General features: G+C 48.4%; 1 protein-coding gene across 4 annotated transcripts in view; it reads right to left on the reverse strand.

Moving 5' to 3' along the window:
- SMOC2 (SPARC related modular calcium binding 2) overlaps nt 1–16,440 on the reverse strand; it is a 1,475,178-nt gene extending 1,458,738 nt beyond the window's left edge. For 2 of the 4 annotated variants that reach the window (XM_085612114.1, XM_085612113.1), the window contains exon 1: nt 15,651–16,399. In XM_085612114.1, coding sequence (XP_085468240.1) covers nt 15,651–15,743 — 93 coding nt within the window. In that variant the 5' untranslated portion in view covers nt 15,744–16,399. Of the gene's footprint in view, nt 1–15,650 lie in introns of all 4 variants that reach the window. The other 2 variants (XM_085612111.1, XM_085612112.1) reach the window with 2 other exon arrangements.
- Between the last annotated feature and the right edge of the window lie 6,747 nt (nt 16,441–23,187).

The following is a 23,187-nucleotide window of genomic DNA, read 5'->3' on the forward strand; positions in this document are numbered from 1 at the left end:
TAGAACGACCCCTCCTCCTGGCGTCCCCGCGCGCATAATGGGGACAAGCTCTTACCCCAGGCGAAGAGGTGAGTACGCGGGTAGTACACTCGATGTAGGATTTTAAGCTGCACAAGGCGGAACCTTACCCGAATGGCCACCCCGCGCGGGCTCTGCAAAGCATCCTGCCAATCTTCATTGTCGAGGCAACCTAGGTCTACCTCCAACCTCTCCCGAAAGGACACCAATGGGTCAGGCATATTATTTATGAGTTTAAGATAAATTGTAGTCGTAGGCCTACCTATGATGGGATCCAACAAAAGCCTGTCCTCCATGGGAGAATACTCTGGAATAGAGGCGTCCGAGCGCACATGGGACCGCAAGGCATGCATAAGGCGAAGATAATGAAACCGCTGGGACTCGTGCATACGGAATTCTCGTTGGAGGTACTCAAAGGATGTGGGGGCCTCTCCTATCCAGACATCCCCCAGATACTCTATTCCAATCAACCTCCAGCCCTTAAAACCCACGAGTCCCTTAACCTCTGGCAGGGAATCCCCCACCCACAGAGGGGTCCTCCCGGTCAGGGTGCCCGTCCATCCCAGGAAACGATTTGCTTCCCGCCAACACTGCAGCACCACCTCCGTATGAGAAGGCAGGGCTCCACGCCACCGGCGCGAGTATAGGAGCGGCTCGCAGGAGCTTCCCGGCATAACATACCTGTCAACCCAATAGGCAGGTTCTGAAACCGCCGCATACACCCAATCGTTCACCACCTGCAATTGGGAAGCCCAGTAGTATAGTTGGACATCTGGGAGGGCCAATCCCCCATCGTACACTCCTCGTGTGAGTTTACGCATCGCTATCCTCGGGCTACCACCCTCCCACAGTAGCGTACGGAGCGATCGAGATATGCGCTTGAACACTCCGCTCGGGATTGGGTACGGCGTGTTCCCCAGGACATACAGGAGCCGCGGCAGACCCAGCATTTTAAACAGGGCAGCCCGTCCAGCAATGGTGAGAGGCAGGGACCGCCAGTGGGCCACATCGGAGGCGAGCCTCACCAGATGCGGTTTAATGTTTTGAGCCAGGAATTCCACGCTATCTCTGGTGACATAAATCCCCAAGTACCGGAAGCCTTTGGTTTCTATCGACGCCGAGCATCCCGTCGGGACTCTCGGTGGCGGGCCAGAGAGGGGATAAATGAGAGACTTGGACCAATTGATGGAGAAGCCAGAGTTGCTCCCAAACAACTCGAAAAGGTGTAGCGCCTGGGCGATCGAGTGATAGGGGCGGGCCATGTAGAGGACAATATCGTCCGCGTATAGGGATATACGCTCTTCCCAATCGTCGTTGAGTGCCAAGCCCCAAAAAGATCTGTCCCGCCTAATCCAATGCGCCAATGGCTCGAGAGCGAGGGTGAAAAGCAGCGGGGACAAAGGGCACCCCTGTCTGGTCCCCCTCCTCAGATTAAACGTTCGGGACAGCGCACCATTCACCCGCACCCTTGCTACCGGCTGCTCATACAGTAGCCTCACCCAGCTACAAAAGATCGGGCCAAAGCCCAGCTTCTGGAGGACCATAAATAGGTATGGACACTCGATACTATCGAAGGCCATTGATGCATCTAGGGACATCAGGGCCGTTTGAGTATCACCAACCGCCTCCGTCATATACAGGACTCCATACAGCCTTCTCAGATTATGCCGGGTGCTCCTATGGGGCATGAAACCTGACTGGTCGACCTGAACAAGGTCCGGTAGAACCGACAATGATCTTGTTGCAAAGGCCTTAGCCAATACTTTGGCCTCCATGTTTAAGAGCGAGATGGGCCGGTAGGACGAGCAAAGGTCCACCGGTTTCCCAGCCTTGTGGATGACGACTATCGTGGCTGCTTGCTGATCTGGCGGGAGCCTACCCACCTCACGTGCCTCAAGGAGCATGTTCCGCAGCGGGTCAATAATCACACTCGCGTGGCTCCTATATAGTTCCACCGGAATCCCATTAGGCCCCGGTGCCTTCCCTGCCTGCAGGGAGTTAAGGGCTTCCCCGAGCTCCGCCCCCGTTAGGACGGAATCCAGACGGCTTGCTTGATCCTGGGAGAGAGCCGGGAGTACAAAATCTCTCAAGAACTCTTCACAGTCCCGTTCCGACCTGGTGCAGACCGGTGAGTAGACCCCTTCATAGTAGGAAGCAAATGCTTCGACTATGTCCACACCCGTGTCCACCAAAGACCCAGAAGCGTCCCGCACCCTCGCCACCCAGGATCTCTTGCGATCTCGGCGCTCGAGCCATGCCAGCAATTTCATACTCTTGTCCCCCGCATCGTAGAGCCTACGCTGCGTGGCCAGGGAGTAGGCCCGTGCCTCGCCGTCAGCTAACGACCTGAGTTCCTGCTGCTTGAGTGCCAGGGTGTGGGCCAGGTCTGTCGAGGGGGTCCCGCCTGCCCTGCGCTCTAATTCCTCTATTTCCCGTTCCAGTTGCTGAATCTGCCGGGATTCCTCCTTCTTTTGGATTCCAATCAGCGCCTGGGCCTGGCCTCTAAGGACCGTCTTGTACGCTTCCCACACGGTAAGCTGAGAGTCGACCAATCCCTGATTATCAGCAAAGTACTGCCGGGAGCCTTCCCGCAGTTTATCCCTCATGAGGTCGTCTCGAAGGCGCCATGGGTCAAGCCTGGGAAAGGCTGCCCGAGCGGTTGCTGCCCCCGAAAGGACCACCTCCACCGGGGAGTGGTCCGAAATCCCCCGGGCCAGAATGCTAGAGTCCACAAAGTCACCCAAAGGACCTCCCTAGCGAAAATATGATCTAGTCTAGAGAAGGACCCATGCCTGGCTGAGTAGAACGTGTATTGCCGCAGGGATGGATGAAGCGAGTGGCAAACGTCTCCAAGGCCCATCGCTGCCGTGAAGCCCCGCAAACCCATTTCCCCTCTATTGCCCCACCGCGCCCCTGAACGATCCCAGTCAGCATCCATGACCGCATTGGTCTCATCGCCGAGCACAAGGAAGCCCTGAGGCAGGCCCAGCAGGTGTGCCCCCAGCTTCTGAAACGTCGGGGCCTGAAGGCCGGGCAGAACGTAACACGAACAGAGAACTAGGAGCCTCCCTTCCCATTTACCTGCAACTGACGCCATGCACCCGGAGTCCTCCGTCCATACCCTATTAACGATCTGGGGCAGGGCGGCTCGAACAAGGACCCCCACCCCCCCTGGAACCCGACGTGAATCCCGAATGAACCACCAACTTATAGCCGAAGCGGTCTAGGGCCTTGCACTTATTGCCCCGAAGGTGCGTCTCTTGAAGGAACACCACATCCGGGGAGTGGCGCTTCACGTGTTGTAGTACCAGTGTTCTCTTAATCTTGTTGCCCAACCCATTTACATTTCACGTCCAGATTCGCAGTTGCGATTGATCACCGCTTCCCATACCAGGCCCCATGAGTTAACGAGATCGTCCTCCCACCTCCTCTGCCCTGCCTACGACTCTGCCATGCATTGAAGTGTGAGCAACCATGAGCTAACCAGAAACAACCCCCAAGCCCCAACCGTCCCCACCCAAGCCAAACCCCCCTCCCTGCCTCCCTGCTAAGTGGGCCCCCAACCACCCACGCTGAAAACTCGCAGCGTGCCTGTCGCCCCATCGGCTTTTGACAATGTTGAAGAGTTCTCTCGGTCTGTTTTTTGCCAGATCTAGTTGGCTGCGGAAGAAAGACGCCTTTTCACCAAAAAGTGTGTTTTTTGTAAGCTAGCCGAGCAGATCTAGGTTGCGATAGGTGCAAGGTCGAAGGGTTTAGTCTCCAAGACCTTTCCGTTTGTCTGAGTTGACGCCTTTCGTTATTAAGATCCGCGTTGAACCAGGGTTTAGATTTTGTTCGCCTCATTTGTTTGAGTTTGAGTGGAGCTACTTGGTCTAAAACCTCTGTCATTGTTGAATTAAAGTGTGTAGTGAGGTCATCGGCCGTCCAGGTGGAGGGTTGGAGTTGTAGATGGGCATGAATCCTGGATTCAAGTTCGGTTAAAGGGACTTCTTTGATGTTCCTGGTCCAGTGCTTAGGTTTGTCATCACAAATAGGTTGGTGGCTGACAAGTGCGTCGATCTTGAACAAAATGAGATGGTGGTCGTACCAGTCAGGTTAGGTAATGATCGCATCCAGTGTTGCACCTTTGATGTGAGTTGGTTCATTGCAGAGTTGTTTGAGGTTGTATATTTCAAGTAGGTTGGATAGGTTCTGGACAGTGGAGCCTTCTGGGTCGTTCCAGTGGATATTGAGTTCACCCAGGAACACGTCTTTTGTGTCTGTCAGGGAGAAACGTGTTATTAGGTCTGTAAGTTCTTCGGTGAAGAGGGTACACTCTCCAAGAGGATGGTAGATGGTGTGAAATTTGATGGATGAGGTGCCCTTGGCGGTGAGTTCGACACCCAGGTATTCAAACGATAGGTATTCTATAGGTTTAAGTTTGGTTATCTGAATTCCAGCTTTGTGAATGATGGCTAGTCCCCCACCAGTTTTGATCGGCCTGTCTTGTCTGATGATGTTGTACCCTGGAGGGGTGAGAATGTCAAGAATTGGGGGTGGAGTGAACATTGAGCCAGGATTCTGTGAAGAAAGCGATGTCTGTTTCTTCAGCGAGTAGAGCTTCAGCAATGTCTGTGGCGTGTTGTACTTCTGATCTGCAGTTTAGGAGCATGCAAGAGAGAGGGCGGGAAGCCTTGATGACGGGGGGAGCTAGGTGGATAGAGGAGTACTGAGCAGGAGGTCTAGGTGAGAGGGCAGTTTTAGGGATTCTGTTAGTGCCAACAATAACAGGGATGGGGAAAGGGGCAGAATTCTGGCTCAAAGCGAGGTAAGAGTCGCTGATCTCATCAGGTTTCGGTACCGAAAAGGGGTGGGGATCCCGGTTGGGTCAAAGTGCCTGACTCGCCGACGGAATAGAGGGTCGAGGAGTGCTCTGTGGGGCCACGGAAGCGGTATTGAGGGGGGTAGGAGCAAATCTATCTGGGGAGAGGGAGCACGGTGGCTTGGTCCTGTTGGGAAGGTCTTGTTGTAAGTATAGGAAATCGGCAGCAAGGGAGTTAATTTTCCACTCCATTCTGTTCAGTTGCTGTGCTATTGAGTTGAAAAAGCTTAATGTTTCTGACAGGGACCGAGCATGACTTGGGTCTACGGAGGGAGAGAGAACATGGGTCGGGGATTGGAGGGAATCAGTGGGATTAGGAGAGGGTAGAGGTTGGACGCGGGGAGCCGGGTTAGTAATGCTCCCATTCAAGGTGTTTGGAGGAGGAGTAGTGAGTCCAATGTCCAAGGGAGGAGGGAGAGAAATTTTAGGTAGAAAGTCAGAGTTCCGGGGAATGACAATGGAGGCAGGATGTGTATGTGGATGTGGGATGGCGGAAGGGGAGTGGGCAGTGATAATAGGGGGGAAAGTGTCTGCTGGATCGGTCAAGATGTTGGACATGGGGATGTCATGGGGATTGTCAGTAAGATTAGCGGTGGAGACAGGGTGTGCATGTGGATGTGGGACATCGGAAGGGGATTGGGCAGTGGTAGTAGGGGGGAGAGAGACCGCTGGATTGGAGATGATGTTGGACATGGGGGAAGTAAGGGCCGGGGGAAAAGTGACTGTGTAGGAGGAAGGGGTAGATTGTGAGGGAGGGTTTGGATTATCGGGGTTGAGAGGGGAGTGCCTGAGATGGTTTCAGTCGCGGGAGGGCTGTGGTTAGTGTCCTAGCTGTCTAGATCGAGATCAGCCTTGTGGTGTTTGTTAAGTGTGAGCTTGCTGTTCCTGGTGAGATCAGTTGATGTAATAATGGTGGGTGTTTGACGACGGAGAGTAATGATCGGGGTAGTGTGATTGTAGTGAGTGATGGTGGATGTCCATGAGTTGAAGAGTGGCTCTTCAGGGCAGGGAGATTGGATCAGTTCCACGTCATTAGTGAAGGTGGAGGGGATAGGGGAGAAAGGGTTTGAAGGCTCAGTTGAGTTAACGAGGAGAGTAGTGTGAGGAAGTGGCGGTCAAAAGTGGTGAGGCGCAGGCCGGTGGCCTGTATGAGAATGGTTCCAGTTCTGTAGATGGAAATGGTGAGTTCCCCTTTGAAGGTAGAGGAGATGGTAGTTGAGATTATTTCACCATAGGGAATGATTACTGACTTGGCGACTTGAAGGTGAAGAAAGAAGGTGTTTTTCAATTTCGACGGGTGATTTGTGTAAAAAATTAAGTTAGTTTTCGTGTTGCCGTTGGTCGCTGTGTGGTAGTTATCTACAATTAGTATTTCCGGGTGTTGTTTTAGAGTACTATGCTTGAAGTTTTTTTAGCATTACTGGTCATTTTGTCTGGGTAGTTAATGGACCAGGAGTTGGGTCCGTAACGCACAAGATTAGAGTTCCGGGTTGGGTTAGGCGGGCACATGGTTGATGTAAGAGAGATTGGTATAAGAGTTGAAGGGAGGAGAGCTTCCTCCCTTGAGGTTCAAACCTATTAGTAGTCAGGAGCAGTCAACTATAGACAATCATAGATTTAACATAGGCGATACTTTACTCTGTTGGGTCATTCGGAATGAGAGTGAGATCAGGGCAATAGAGGCGTCAGGCGCGCACTTAAATAACGCCCAGACGCAATCAGGAAAGGCAATACTTTCAGCAGTTGGGTCAATTTGGCTAGAGTGAGATCGGGGCAAACGAAGCGCCAGGCCAGGTGTAGAAATCCCAGTCGCAATCAGGAAATGAGCAGCAGGCTGGGGTGGTAGTTATCATACATTAATATGCAGTATATACTATAAACTCTAAAGAGACATTTAACTGCAGTATACAACATTTATAGCAGTGGATACCCTAAACTCTAAAGAGATCAGGGGCCCCCCAACCATGCTTTTACAGTAAGCCCAAAAGCATTAGGGAGTCAATCAGCGGACCGGAGAGGCCAGTTAGGTTAGAATTAAACAGTGTTATGTAGTAGGCCCATATGTTCTGCACTAGCTCTCATTGGTAATTGGGAGCTGCTATTTTAGGCTGTTCAAAATATTGTCAACAGTTCGGAGATAAGGTGCGGTCTCGGGTAATCGGACATATGTGGGCACTTACCCCCAGGGAGATCAGGTCAGTGAATAGTCCATGATAGGAGCGTGCGCATCGTAGAGAGCATCCACGTTCGGGAGGAAGGCTGCGCTGGCAGTGAGCCCGGGCGCAGACAGGCCAGTGACAACGAAGAGCTGGCTTTCACGGCGTTGGCTGTATACGGGGGCAGGAAGGCTCCGAGGTACGAGGATGCACGCAACGGCGGCTGTAAGCAGGAGCGGGAAGGCGCAGACTGTTGAAGGGTCGAGAGTATCAGCAACGGCAAGCAGGCGGAGGAACATCCATCGAGTTTGACGAAGGGAGGGGGAGGGTTCATGAAGTAGTGAAAGGAGCGTTAGGCGGCACTTCACGTAGCATTATGGTTGTTGGAGACTAGAAACGCACAGAGCATACTCTCGAGTGAGATCCGGAAGGCTCGATCCGGGCCCACGGGCCAGAGAGGCTTTGAGTTGCACTGCGGGCAGATTCCGACTCACCGGAGTCAGTTGGCGATGTAGAGGAGCTGAATTGCAGGACCACTCCGGGGGGACTGGTTCTTGGCGCAACAGAGGAGCTCGATCCTGGCCCACGAGCAGGAGAGTCTTTGGGCTGTACGGCGGGAAGGTAAGGGGGAGGGCTGCAGGACCGCTCCGGGGGGCTCGTTCTCGGCACCACCAGGCCGGAGGGGCTCGATCCTGGCCCACGGACCGGAGAGGCTTTGTGGTCATACTGCGGGCGGCTCCGTCGTTCTCGGCGCCACCGTGATTGCACTGTGGGCATGCTCCGACTCACCGGAGACAGTAGATGGAACAGAGCTGACGTACTGCTCCGGAGGGCTCGTTCTCGGCTCCACCCTGCCAGAGGGGCTCGATCCTGGCCCACGGGCAGGAGAGACTATGGGTTGGGCTGCGGGCTCTATCCATGATTGTACTGCAGGCGGCTCCGCCATTCTCGGCACCACCGTGATTGCACTGCAGGCAGGCTCCGACTCACAGGAGACAGTAGATGGTAACAGGGCTGCTGTACTGCTCCGGGGGGCTCGTTCTCGGCTCCACCCTGCCGGAGGGGCTCGATCCTGGCCCACGGGCAGGAGAGACTATGGGTTAGGCTGCGGGCTGGATCCGACTCACCAGACCGACACAGGTTTCGAAGTCCTGGGCACAACTGCTGGGCACAATCCTGGCATTTGGCATCGACGGTGTGAGGCGAAAGGGAGGTCGGGATCATTCATCGGCGTAATCAGGGTAAGGTAGGTAGGTCCGTTGCTAGATGCGATGAGGATTTGGGGCGGGTGAACGGGTAAAAGCAGGGATATTAACCTAATTGTTGATCCCAAATCATTTTTAGGTCTCGCCTACGCAGTGCGCATGCGCTGCATAGGAAAAAGACCTATTGAAATCGCTTCAGCATTTCAGCCAAAAACGTGCACGCATTGCATAGCTTTCAATGCAGCGCGTGCACGTCTGGCGATTTCCTTGCGGGAGCGAGCTTTCAAACCATGTGTTAATTACAAACATATTGATCCTGCTCGCTCCCTCAAGGGAAACAGACGCAGGCCCCCTACTCTCTCCCCTACCCCTGCTGCCTCCTGCTCTCCTCGTCTTTTTTTTTTTCTCTTCAGCGTGCACAGTTGTTGTTTTTGCTTTTAGGCACTGGGAGATTAAATGATTTGCCCAGAGTAGCAGGATGTTGATTCTAAGCCAGCACTCGAACCTGGTTCCCCAGTTCCAGTCGGCAGCTCTAGACCAGCCCTTCGTTAAATGAGTACTTTGCTTATAGTGTTGGGTAAAAGAACATAAGTACGTCATCTATAGGCTAAAGTGCGTACAAAAGAGTCATAAAGAAAGGTAGACAGTATTCAGAGGTCATTCTGGGCACAAACGGCTCCCTGGTGACACGTGGAACAGAAAACCTGCAAATAACGCCAAGTTGCTCTGTCGTATAAGTGTCTGACCCGTGACTGCAGATTGTACTGCTCGGAGAACTTAGGGGGAGAATAATACTACAGGGACAGAGGCGCCATGCATTTCTCTCTGAAAAGCACTCTGAACGCGCAGTAAAAAAACACTGAGAGCAGACTTACCTTTCCACCTGCAGAGGTGAGCGCAGACCTGCTCCGAGACTCCGCCATCTTCCGGCACTCAGATAAGTAGCTGTGCTAGTTTTTGCGGCGTGTTACCTAGCAACTACATAAACAATATCGCGAGAATTAGAAAAAAGTGAACGGCGAGAAGAGCACAGGGGCTTTCTCAAGAGGTCCGTTGAACGTGTCGTACTTTGACTCAGTTTTATGTTAACCGCTTTGTTGCTTTACTCGAAAGCAATGGTTTGCTGAAACATATGCTTGGTGAAGCAAGCACTCATTTGTTTTTACCAGGCTGCACTAATTGACTAACGACACACTCTGTGGGTCTCTGGCAACCCGGGCCGTGATTAATAAAAAAGAATTGCAAGGTGTGGCACCAATTGAATGAGTTCGTGTTCAGTGGGTGCCTTCTAGGCATTGATTGGTTCTACTGCTTTCATTCTGATTTGTTGAACTGTTCTGTAGCTTCAGTACCTTTTAAAAACATTTTAAATCTCCGTAACTTTTTTACAGTGAAAATGAAGTAACAACATTGTTGTTTTTTGGCTCAGTAACTCGCAGGGTGGCATCATACAGAGACACACAGCAAGCCCACTGTAAGTACCTCAAAGAAAGCCTCTGTGAACATTTTTTAATACCTTGTTATGGAATCCCTGTTTTGTTCATACGTATGTCAGATTTATGCCTAATGTACCTATGTCGTCGCTAGCTGTGTTCTCTGGCACCTGCACTGGTTATTCGCATTCTACTTTTCAGTGGAATTCCTAGGAGAGACGTAGAGAAGACTGAGCGAGGGAAGCTGTGCATTATGGTGCTCTTCTGTATCGGTGTTTCAATCTACAATAAAGCATCTTTAATATGTATACGTGCCTTGGACTTTACAATCCCTTGGATGCTCCCAGAGTCTTGTTACAAATAAGATTGATACCTGTAGGTTATAGATGGAGGTTTATTTAACTTAGTTACAGGAACGCCCCACCAGGAGCAGTATCCTTGCTGCTCAGCCCATCCACTCCAACTCACTGAATCCAAACACAAACTTCTTCAACATTCTAATGACCTCACACACTGGCTGAGCAGCAGGAAACAGAACATCAATGGGGAGGATGCATTATACTAAACAGTTGATTACAACAAGTCTTTGTCCCATTCTTTCTATAAAACTGTAACAATATGAAAATAAAAGAAAGAAGGGCAAAAGAAACAACACTAGAATAATAACCTTAACATTACATTGATTATAGACAAATGCATAATGAACAACAGCATGGAAGTTTACTAACCCAGTTGCACAGTTGACAGCCTAGATACGGGAGACTGTTGTATAAGCCTGCCATTAAGATTAAAAACAAACTCTAAAGCAAAATCATAACACATAGCTCCTTTTTTGCCCTAATGCTATGTACCCCACTGGACACCGCTGCACCATTCTCAGCTCCACAATCTCCTGCACTATTTTCAACCCTGAGTGACTCACTCAAACATCACTTGCATTCAGAGATCTTCATCTGCATGATCCCAGTACAGCATTCCTTGTCTTCACAGCATTCCTTGTCTTCTTTTGTTTCCACAACTGCACTCTCATTCCCATTTTCCTTCTGCTTTTGCTTCTGCTCATTTCCAATTCCATGTAATTATCTCCAATCCCTACTAATTTATAATTACCTTTGAACTTGGATAATCCTTGCCAGGAGCGCAACTAGACCCACAGCTTGGGGGGGTTAATACCTTGAAAAGTTGGGGTGGAGCCATTCTCAGAGTCGAATCAAAATTACTTGTTGGGGCTCCCATTATGTTTCTGGTACAATATAATGCAATGGGGTGTCATTGTTCTCAAAGAAATGCAGCCAATAATACATGTTTATGTGCACTGGCAAGTGTTGTTGGTCTCAACATAAGAAGACTTTAAAATGTTCAGGGTTATCCCTCAAGAAATCTTAGCAGCATTCATATTGTTGTTTGAAATATTAAGCTATTAGGTCTGGTAGGCGTGGAATTTTGGGTCCTACCATCCTGAGCGGTTAGAGGAAGTATTCCATTGATGAAGCCAACAGAGGGTCCGTAAACAGAATACTTAAGGTATGCCTGTCTCAAAATAAGGCAGGTGGACCAAAGCTTTGGCAGGAGAGTACTCCGTCATATTTGGGACAGAGTACCCGGACTGCTAAACTCTTAATCAGGCCCTTGATACATGAATTAACTTTCTCACAGTCATGGGGAAGAATGCCGCCAGTCCCAAATTTGTAACACTAAGAAAGTTGAACCTGTATTTCTATTATTCTAAATAGTGCCACTGAGTTTAGCTGCCATAAAATATTATTTTTCTATGATGTTTAGGCACATCCAAGGCCTAAACTAGAGCCCACATTTAGAAAGATGTTGACTGTACAGACATTCAGGAAACAGAAACTGAGCATGAGCATCTAACCCCGATAACTGACCTGGCTCTCGTTTTGGGTTCTGACTGCTGCGCTGGGACGCCTCGTTGCTGTGGCAGCCATGCGCATTACAAATCCAAATAATAATAATAATAAAAGTGTGATTACCCAAGGTGCCACAATAACACAGAATCAATGCCAAAATTTGCATCGTACCCGTGAGCATTGATATCTGTAGAATATTAAATAGTGATAGTTATAACAATCATTGGCATAGCCAATAGGTCTTGCCTTGGGGACCTTATAAGTGTTTAGCTATGCAACGGTTGATGTTGTTGCACCAAGGATATTGTGCTGCATAACTAAATACTTATAAGGTCCCAAAAGCGAGACCTATTGGCTATGCCAATGCTTGTTGGAGTTAGTTATACATATCTAGAGACCCGATGGTCTCCACTCAGAGGTGACTCTTAACTGTGGCCAGTTTTGCCTCACTTCATTTTGTATCCCAAGATAATTACAAATCCTTGCATTGAGTACCTAGACTCTGGACATTTGTCTTTAACCCCTTCCCCGCTCATGACGGAACCACTCCGTCATGAGCCACGGTTGCGCTGTGCTCATGACGGAGTGGTTCCGTCATGCTGCGGCCGTTGGCCGCCGCTCCGCTCGCGCGGCGCTAATTCCCCGCCTGTGCGGGCGATTAGCGCAGTGGGCGGAGACGTGACGGAACCACTCCGTCATAAGCACAGCTCAACCGTGGCTCGTGACGGAGCGGTTCCGTCACGAGCACAGCGCCACCGCGCTGCCCCCAAACCCCCCCCCAGCGCCGCGGCGGAATTCCTGCCGCGGCGAAGGGGTTAAGGCGAAATAGGCATTGCATGATCTGCTTTTACCCCACCTGCCTGCCATACAATATCTGCTCGCGCGCTGCACTGTAATTAACAGGCACGAAGCATAATCATGATATTGGTCTGAGAGTCGATTCTCAGTCGTTTTAAAGAGACCCATCTCTTTTCTTCTGAGACATGCCGGTCAGTGGATGATTGTCTCTTAAATACAGGAGCAGTGCTTGTGACAATAATGAAACAAAAGTTACAAATATCTCAGACACATGTGAACTATATGATGGGCGCCTTTACTATCCAGATATATTACCTAGGCAGATTTATTTTGTAAAATTCCACCTAATTGTTATTAAGTCCATTCAACGAAATCTAGATATTTCAATCCCTAGTCAGTAGGTTGCTCAAGTGCGGTCTTCCTCATGATAGAGTAAATGATTCACCTCACTCCAATGTTGAAAACAGGTGTAACCATCTGCCCCTAAAGGCCCAGAAAGCAGTGTGTATCTCGTTTCTGCTTCCTATTTAACATGGAAGTGCAATATCCAGTTAGGTCTCTCCAGCATTACCACTTAGCAACAAGCTCCAGGGGGATTTCAAAACTGCCGGTTTGTAATCTTTTGCGGAATATGGGTATCGTGTCCCCTGCTTGCCTTGTGATCCATACCCCTGGCAGAAGAGACTGCTCTCTCAGGCCAGGCCCACCTGATGGCAGGCCAAACAATAAATAATGGTAGCAAGTTTGTTGATATTGATGTCAATCTACACAACGATACATGAATATTTAAAAACGAGACCAAGTCACTGTTGTCGAAATTTCCCAAGATGACCTCTCCATCAACCCCAAGTAAGAAATACTCGGCCAGGCAGGCCCTGCGACCTAGGCCTGAGGCTACTGATTGACAGATCACAGGTGGGGTGGCACGTAACTAGCCGGACAAACACGTGAACAGGAAAAACCCAGATCAGTCCCACAGATAGGCAGCAAAACCACAATGGTCCCAGGAGATTGACCTCAGTAAAGCACATATGGCCAGAAGGGTGCACACGTTCCAAAAACACCATAAAGTTAGATGCCACATTAAGTAAGGAACACTCAGCTACCCAGATCACAGTACAAACAGTACACGCAGTGATCACGCGCCCCTCCATACCTGACATCTGGACACTTTATCCACTGGCCCTCATTGTGTTCACGCAAGGTCGAGACCCACCTGCATTCATTTTCCAATGGCCTGTTTACACCCCATACTAGACCTACATTCCTTTCTCTAAAATAACATTGACATTGTTTTATGATGCTCCAAAAACTGTATATAATGGCATTCGGAATGAGTGTATGTTGAGACAGTCCACAGACTCGTTTGTGTGGATGTTTCCCAGCAAAAGCGATTAATTAAACCAGCTGCTCCTATTTTGCCAAATGCCTCTTGTCTTTTGTTTTTTCAAGGTAAATTCTTATTCCAGCAACAAGTTGAGACGACCCATGACATGGTTCAGTACCTGCACCATATAAGGACTAAAAGACACTTACTTCATCATGATTATCGCTCGTGAATACATAAATAGGTCTCCTGCGAGTGGGACTTGAACATTGAATTATTTAATATACTGCCCTTTACTCCCATCAGAGTGTATGTTGGTGGTGTTACATTATGTTATTTGGTTTTACCACAAACAGGAGGAGTTGGCCCCCAGTGATATTGTTATGGCTGTGCTATTTAACCCCCCTCTAAAAGGACATGACAGTAGCCATGAACTGCCAATAGCGCCACCCCAAGGCTCTGAAATGCTCAGTATGTCCTCATCTCTAAACTGCACTGCTCGGGGCACTTTGCAAACTACTGGTGCTGATGAAAGTGAGTGGAGGAGTCTGCTCAGCCTTTGTCTGCAGTGTTCAACGTTGAGCCCAATGTTCCCAAGCTTTGGGACTGCAACACCGCCTCCACCCAGCCTACCACACAACATCAGTGAGCGCATCTTCCCTTCAAAAAGAGCCCACTGAGTGTGGACTTCGCAGCGCCCGCAGTGTGTGGGGGTGGGAGGGCGGCTATTGCACGAACGTCACAATAAAACACGTGTATATCATCCACGAAAGTTTCTAAGCCCCGAGTGCCATGTGTTCTGACAATGTGCGTTATAGTAAATGCAACATTTGGAGTCTCCCCAGCGCTTTACTTGTAAAAAAAAACATAAGTTGGGGGGGGGGGGGGCATTTTTCTAGGAGGCATGCAGGCGTTGGTGCTTAATGTCGGGATTGCTGGATACCAAGACTGACTCCTTTTTTCACCTCATGCCTCTTTTCATCCACTAATGTACTCTTTCTGTCCCTGCCACCCTTGTAGGTTTACATTTCATCCCTGCATTCTCCATTCGCCACTAGTTTTCTGTCTTTGACTTCCCCCTGCTTTCAAACGTCGCTGCTTTTCTCACTCTCTCTCGCTCTAGGAGAAAGTCTGATGATTAAAAATATGTCCCGGTCCCCAAAAAAGTGTGCCGTTGGGTCCTACCTGCAACCACGGCTCCAGTTAAGCATTGCACTTCCCACAGCAGCAACCTCTTACTGTGACCAGGGGGTTCTGCTAGCACCATCATCGGTGCCACACACGTGAAAGAGGTGAATGCACGTCCATTAGAACGTCCTTTCTGGCTACCTGTCATTAACATGTGTTCAATCGATGACGGTGCAAGCAGAGCGTCATTCGGATCTGCTGTTATCTAAAGTCAAGTATTTACAGATTTTGTCTCGAAATTGTGTTGATTGAGGGCAGGTGAGGAGCAGTTGTCGGCCGCTCCTGGGTGTACAAAAGCCCTCCTGGCCACAGTGAATGAGGCTGCCCCTGTGGGAGAGTCGGCGCTTATCAGCTCAAAGGAAGTAAATCTTTGCAAAATCTGACTAGAATATACTTTGCCGCAAAGTTCAAAATGAATACCAAAAAGATGAACTTGCATACTTCCACTGACAGAAGTGAAGCAAAACCGGTGATAAGTAACTCGGCTGTCACCGTGCAGGCGTGTCGCTGCATGCTGTACACCAACACCCTCGCGAGGTTTCACAAACTTAAAAAGATGACCGTGCCAGAAACGAAAATACTGAATACGGTAACTCGAGCTGTCCCTCTACTGCCTGCATGCATCTGAAATGCCAGAGCGACTTGGGCAAGGATGGGGGAGCGGCCGAAGGGCACACGGATTCCCAGCCTCCCCGACTGGGGGGCTTCAAGGGGCGCGCAAAGCTGCAAGCCCTGCTATCACACGCATCGGTTCTACAAGGAGGGAATTTCCCTCCGTACACTCAGCAGCCCTTACCGTGATGGCGGAGAGTTTCTGTGCCTTCACTCCAGAGAGCAGGAAAAGGTTTAACAGCAACAGCAGGAGAGGGCACTGCAGCAGTGGAGACATCTCGCTGATGGACCGACTCTGCTCACTGGGTGCGCTGGAGGCGTCGCCGGGATTAGAAGCACCACTTTCTCCTTTCACTCTGCCTCCGAGATCAGTTCGTGTGCGGGATTTCCCAAAGATCTTGGACAATGCCTGCTCCGCCTGGTGACTGAGCTTGCTGTCTCCCAATACTCCTCTCCAGCTCCACCGAAAGATGCCTCTGTCTCTTCCCAGCCACAGTCCACCCCTGTTTCTTGCCCCCGTTCCTCCCCTGAACACAGATCTGACAGCTCCCTTGTGCTGGGAGCGCAGCAGTGCACAATGGACACCCTGGAGCTCTTTGCCTCTCTCTTGATCCCCTCCCCTTCTGCCTTATCAGATGCTAAGGCTGCCGGTGTCTATGCTTGCCCTCCGCACCCCTGTGTGTTTGTCGTCTGGGGGTGGCTGGGGGATGAGATGCTGCGAGTCCCACAGATGCCAGTCATTCGCCGTGTACCCTGCCAGCAGCAGAGCAGGAGCGGTAACGGCCCCTGTGTGTGTTCACTCAGAAAATAAGGCTGCAGAGTGTAAGCTGGAGAGGCAGAAGAAGTGACGGGTGAACTTTCACAAACCCATTTCGCCCTTATTTCTAGACCTGGACAGTTTTTTTTTTCTCCGTTCGCTGCCCCTCCTCTGCTCCCCCGGCTCAGTTCAGCCCGCCCCCTTGAGTTTCCTCTCCTCCCCAGAGCTGCTGATCCGTCGATGATTGATGCACTCACCCGCTGACACCGGCTTAACTCCTCAGAAAGAAGGAGCAGAAAGGGGAGAGATCGCGGCGAGTGTCCAGCTTGTTAAAAATACAACAGATAAGAAGGTCACAACATCTCGAGCTGCGCGCCTTTCTTCCTTTTCATGTCGCCTCTCAGTATTTACGTTCACGGTTTTATTTATTTCTTCTTTAAATGCAGTTTTATGCAGCGCGGACTTTCCCCAAATGTGTCCGAGCGCTTTACAATAGAACCAAGTACGTCACATAAGCAGAATTACACACGAACAAGTTACAAATACAATCAGGATGATTAAAAAGGTAGAGATAAAATAAGAGATGCAAGAATTAGGTTAATGCAGGTATAGGCGACATATTGCGACGGCTGCAGCTTCAGTCTGGCCAGGACACCCTAGGTTGTAAACACAAGTATGCATTTTGTTACAAACTGGAGAAAATACTTCACTTAGGCCCTCATTACGAGTTGGTATATTCCGACACGAGCGTACACCCTGTATACGCACGGTTGGAATTACAAGTTGCTAGATATTTAATGCATCGATAATTATTGCATGTGTTTAATACTTTAACCTTTCTTACATTTTAGCAGGCCCCCCTGTCGAAATTTAATTGAGGGGGAGCATAAAATAGTTACTGTGTCATGCAGATTTTGGCGCGTTAAACACCAAAATCTGTATGTTAATCCCCACCAACTACTAATAGGGGTTATTTATCACACCCATAGTAATCAAGCCCTTAGAATATAGGTAACTTGCATTAGTTATGTGTCTGTGCATAACGCTGGCTGCAACTATTTATTTCTTTATTCATTGTACAAGGTTCAAAGTTAACAAGCATTGGTAATGCATCTGTTTCGCCCATGTAATGAATAAAGAGTTGCTTTCGTCGATGGTAGTCCGGGAGACGGAAAGAGCTCCCTGACAGATAACAGGGGAGTGAAGAGGATGTGTGACACATGGGCCAGGGCTGCTGGGGATCCCAGTTTGAGTCTCGGCGGTGCCACTCACCATCCTGTGATTCTATGAAAATACCTTAATCTCTCCGGGTTATATATACACTGTTATATAAATATGTGCAAGAGTGAAAGGCAAAACCTTATGAAAATATAGTTCCACCAAAGCGGATGTTAACAGTATTTCGACAGTGGGAAATTGAAGAGAAGCAGGCGAGGAACAAGCTTTGGTAAATGCAGGAAAGTTGCTACTGCCAATAGAAATGCAAGAAAGTTAAGTGGCACACACAGGAACCAATAAGAAGCCTGGATAGAGAGGAGGCGGGATGTAAGTCCCTTTTAGGTTTATATTAAAAACAATAGATTTCTCAAGCATAGTGCAAGGGCTGTTCAGGCGAAACCTAAATATGGCACATTATTACTTAACCCCTTCAGTGCCACGCCCTTTCCCCGCCCTGTGCCGGGCGTTGCATTAGCGGGCGGGGTTCATGACGAGATAGTCTCGTCATGGGCACAGCGCAACCGCGCTCCATGACGAGACCATCTCGTCATGGGCACTGAAGCGGTTAAGGTACAGATTACAGTTCGAAGAAGTAGGTAGTATAAGATGCAGCAGTGAACAGATAGTTAAATGGGTGCTGAAAACTTTCAGGTAGGGTCTAAAGAGGTAGTGCATTAACTCTCATTGTCAGGGTTGTGCTGTATAGGGTAAAGGGCGTATTTCCCAACAGCAAAAGCTAGGAAGTCATTAACTAAAAAATCTTTGAAGCAGAGGGCCTTTCAGCTCCACTTTAAAGACTACCAGTGAGGCAGTAATGCGTAGTTTCAGGGGTAAGGAGTTCCATATTTTGGTTGTATTTCCTGAGAAGGATTGTACCATGAGTTGTTCCATAAAAGTCGGAGGTTCAAGCAACAGAACTTCAGCTTTTTGCGATGTTCAGAGCCTCCAAAGAACTTGAGTTTGCCTGATAATGAGGAATAGTTGAGGGTAGGGCCTTATGGGTGATACAAGCCATCTTATAAATGGACCTGGATTCAATGAGCCACCAGCAGAGATTGACAAGCGTAGTTGAGATGTGTTCATTGCTTTGTTCCCTTAAACGAAGCATGCAGTCAAATAAAGAAGTGATTTCAGAAGGGTGAGATGGGTCATGGAGCGACCAATCAACAGAGAATTACAATCGTAGATTCTGGAGAGCACCAGTGATTGAACTAGAGCTTTCACATCTTACTCTGGTATGTATTGTCAGCTTCCCCAGAGAAGACACAGTTAATATTGTGATTCTCTGGCCATTGTGCTGATATACAATTGTAAGATGAGTCTTTTATCCTGTTTGAATCCTAAGGATGTAGCACTGTCAGCATTGGTGGGTTGGCTGTAAAGATGTTGAGTCAGTCTCTCCAGTATTGTACCGGATGTGTTCATTTAGAAGAGGAGATAAGGAGTAATTCAGATTTGGCAGGGTTTTGTTTCAGATTAAGAGAAGACATCCAGTCTTGAATGGAGTTTGGAGTGATGGCAAGATGCAAGATGTCATGTGGAGGGGAGACCTTTGAGTATAGTTTGGTGCCATCTGCACATTGATGACAGAGTATCCCTGCCTTTCTTAATTGCATTCCAAGAGGCTCGACTGAAAGGTGGAATAAGGTCGGAGCAAGTAGAGAACCCTTATGGACCCCTTGGTCTACAGTCAATGGAGTGAGTTGAAAGGCAGTCAGCAATTTTTATCCTCTGTGACCTACCCCTAAGGAATGATTTAAACCCTTTAAGACAATGCTATTGATGCCCACTCAATTTCAGATTGTTTCAAGGAGTGTAAGGTGGTTTATGGCATCAAAGGTGCTGATAAGTTGACAAGAATCAGGAAGAAAGAGTTGCCTGAATCTATGACACGAAGATCGCCATCAACCACCTGTCGTAGTGCTACTGTTTTGGGGCTGCAGCCTAGATTGAAACCGAACAGGATTTCTGCAAGGAAAGGCAGGTTTGGAGATAGGGTGGAAATTGTTGAGGTTATTAGCATCTGAAGAATGTTTTTTGAGGAGGGGGGTTACTTGGTTCTGTTTTGAGGTGGTTAGGAAATGTTCCCTAGCTGAGACAGAGATGCACCAATTTTTTCCAGTAGAAGAGCATGTGAGTGTAGAGTGATTTGGATAGGCTACTCGGGAGAGGGTTCGCAGAGTAATTAGAAGGTTTGTCTTCATGATGTTTTTAAGTAAATCTTCCACACTAATTGTGTCAAACAGTTGCAAAATGTTCTTGGACTTGCACACTGTGGTGGGGTAGGACGGTCATCTTGGTACATTAGTGATTTTACGTTGGAGTGCAAGAATTGTGTAAACTCTTCTGTTTTCATGTATGGGTAATCAAATTTGATAGATGTGGAGATGGAGGGGCTTTTGGCTGTTTTGACCAGTTAAAAGAGTTTCTTAGGGCAGTTCTTATCTGTGTCATGAATTGATCTAATGTGATTTGATTGTTCACAGAAGACTTGTCTTTTGTATAGTGCACTTGCATTTCGGAGACATGAAAGATTAGTGGTGAAGGGTGACTGTCTCCATTTCTTCTCTAATATTCTTAAGGAATTTCTTTCCTTGTGTAAGGTCTTGTTGTACCATGGAACTAATGGGTAAGGTATTTTCTTTTTGCTTTGAAGTGGAGTTACCTCATCAAGCAGATCTGAAAGGTGATCGAGACAGTGAGCAGTCAAATAATTAGAATCTGTGAAGGGGTTGATGGGTGATTGTACCTTCTGTTTGGTGTTTCTGAGTTTTCTGATGTTAATGTTCAGGTAGTCAATCTTTTTTATTGGCCAATGGTCACGAAATGAGAGCGTTGTTAAGAGAAAGGAAAAAAATAATGATCAGACAAGTCAACTAGTATGCGTATGTCACTAAGATCAGGTCTTCTTTGGAGATTATTAAGTCCAGTATGGAATGTATTGAGTGTGTTAGCTTTAGGTTGTGTTGGATCAGATTATAGACAGAAAAAATGCAAATTGGTTTACTGTAGAATCACCTGTATTGACCAAGTGAAGGTTAAAGTCTCATAGAAAACTCAGTTTGTCGCTGTGCGTTAGTTGGTAATTTGCGAGATCCAAACATTCCTCGATGAATTCTGTGTTATCGCTTGGTAGGTGGTAAATGGCATTTAGTCAGAATTTTGTGTTGCACGTGTAGGTCCAGAGTTAGGTATTGGAAGGTGGAAAATGAGGAGTTAAGTATCTCCCTTCATTATAGGGAGTTACTGAAGGTGACTGTAATACCTCTCCCTACTCTCCCTGCATCGTTGTTCCTGATGATGAAGTAATTTGGAGCAAGTTGACAATCAAATATGTTGTGGGATGTGTCATTGAACCAAGTCTCTGCATTGATTAATAGATTGAGGCTTTAGTTGAGTGTCTTAGATGTCCAGCTTGTGCTTCTTTGCTGATCGACAGTTATGGAGCATGCATCGTAGGGCTGAGGTGACTGACTTTGTGCAAGAGGTGTAAAGAGATTTAGTCATAAGAATAATGTTCCTCGTGGCTGGCACCTTCTTTGAGTGTAGTGGTGGTTGGACCTAGTGAGTGAAATAGTCCGTATTCTGTGTTGATTTGAGTTGTTTAGAGTAGAGAGAGTTGCGGGAGTAGAGGAGGCTGAGAGTTGTTTTGGGGTGTTTTAACTTGGCAAGTAAGTTAACAATATCAGCCAGGGAGTGGCTGGGTGGAAGTCTCTTGGGGTGGAATTGATAACTACTCCTTGGTTTGGAGTGCCAAGGGTAGTGTGTCCCTAGCTGGGGAATAGAGAGTCTAAGGGCGCAAGCAGCCTGAAGCTTAGGTGGGATATAGTAACATCAAGCTATGGTGAATTTAGAGTTAAGGAGATCTAGGTTATTTTCTAGGGGATGCAGGGCTTTGTAGTGAGACTTGTGTTCATCTAGGGGATGCAGGGCTATGGAATGAGACTTGTAATGGTGTTCTGTTTTTTGAACTTTTGTCATTGGAGGAGGATTTTTGTAGAAAGTCTTTGAGAGTTGAGGACCATTGTAGATCAGGGTCACACTGGGAGGTGCTGGTCCGGTATTCGCAGTAGGAGATTGGTTCAGCCAGTTGGTGTATTGAAGGTAGTTCGAGGATTCATGGTGAAGTGGCTCTTAGTAATGGCGGGGCTGTGCTGCATTTGATAGGAATGCTCGCTGACATGTAAGGGTATGGGCAAGGTGTGGATTTTGTTGGGTGGACTATCAGTGTGTGGTAAGAGATCACAGTGTGTGGATGGCCGAGTGCCAGAACCCGGTTCTGGGACCCACGGGGCACGCTGGAGTTACTGGGCCAAACCAAGGTGGTTGAGGTCTTTTATCCCTGATATCTCATGGTCCACCTTACTCTGGATCCCGCTCAGCTCAACGTGGTCAAGTGCCCTCTTCTGCACCTGACTCCCAGCTGAGTAGCATGGCTCCAGCATTCAAGGCTCCCCCAGGGGAAGTTCAGACACAGTTCAGTGAACAAGACTCATAACTCAACATGTGGACAGAGCGGCAATAAATATACATTTAGTCAAATACTTGTTTTTGTATAAAAATAAGTATTTTATTCTAGATCTACACATGCAAAGGTAAATGACATTCAAAGAGTAAGAACACAATCCCCTTGAGGTCAGGTGTGAGAAGTTGGCCTGGCAAATGCTGGTCACTAGTTATAGTGGCCACCTTGCACCAGTCCAATTCGACTCTTTTGGTCGATAGGTTTAAGACAACCTTTTAAAGAAAGCTATCCTAGTGGTAGCTGTGGAGAGCAGCCTTCAGGCTAAGTCTCAGAGGAATGTAAAGCAGCTTGTTTTACCTTATAATCTCTTGAATTACCAAATGAAAGGACACCACACAGGTATATATATCAAATATATATGTATTTATTACTAGACACACTCTACTAATCTCTTTATGCGATTAGAAGCCAGATACGCATTCAAAATTCAACGTTTCTCAATAAGTTAAGCACAAATATGGCTGGAGCCCTAGGGGCGTACCAGACCATATACTAAAAAAATGGTATAAGAATTTCGACTTACAAAATGACAAGGCCTAGGGCCTGGGGAATCGCTGGGGCTTCACTACTGCAGCGTTGGTAGGTAAGTAACAGGCCCACGGGAGACGCGTGCAGTGTGTGAACACAGCCGCGGGTTCCCTATTGATTATAATGGTGCAAGTCGCGGTTTGATTTTTAAAGTTTTAGGGTACTTCGAGGAAGTCTACAAGCAAGCCACTTACAAGGTAAGTAATTCGAGGGCCAACACACACTAGGGCCCCGGAGTGCATGAGTTACCTCACCCAGGGAAGCCGGGTGCATAGGTGTCTTTTGGTGTCAGGTCCCGTCGCTGTTTTCTATGGGGACCAAAGAAGACTTGCTGCTTGCGTCGACTGAAGAAGTGTCCAGTGGAATCCAAGGGTGGATTCACGATGCAGAAGACCTGAAAATTGAAGGGACAGTGTTCAAAGTCGCTTGCCAGTGACCGGTGGCCAGGAAGATGGATGACCACAGATGTCGGGTGATTTCAGGTCGTCGATGGTGTTTTGACTCTTCGCTCACGAGGTCCAGGAGAGATCGACAATGACCAGCAGCTGGATTTGGAGTGTCCCACGACGTCTGCAGCTGACTGCGGTGTCGGCAACCGGATTGGAGCCAACAAGCCTCGGCAACTGCAAGTCTCGTGTAGAGTGAAGAAAGTCGATGGTGCAGACTAGCAAGGTCTGAGAGACTCACCCAGCA

Source organism: Triturus cristatus, chromosome 6 (genome assembly GCF_964204655.1).
Source record: "Triturus cristatus chromosome 6, aTriCri1.1, whole genome shotgun sequence".
Taxonomy (NCBI): domain Eukaryota; kingdom Metazoa; phylum Chordata; class Amphibia; order Caudata; family Salamandridae; genus Triturus; species Triturus cristatus.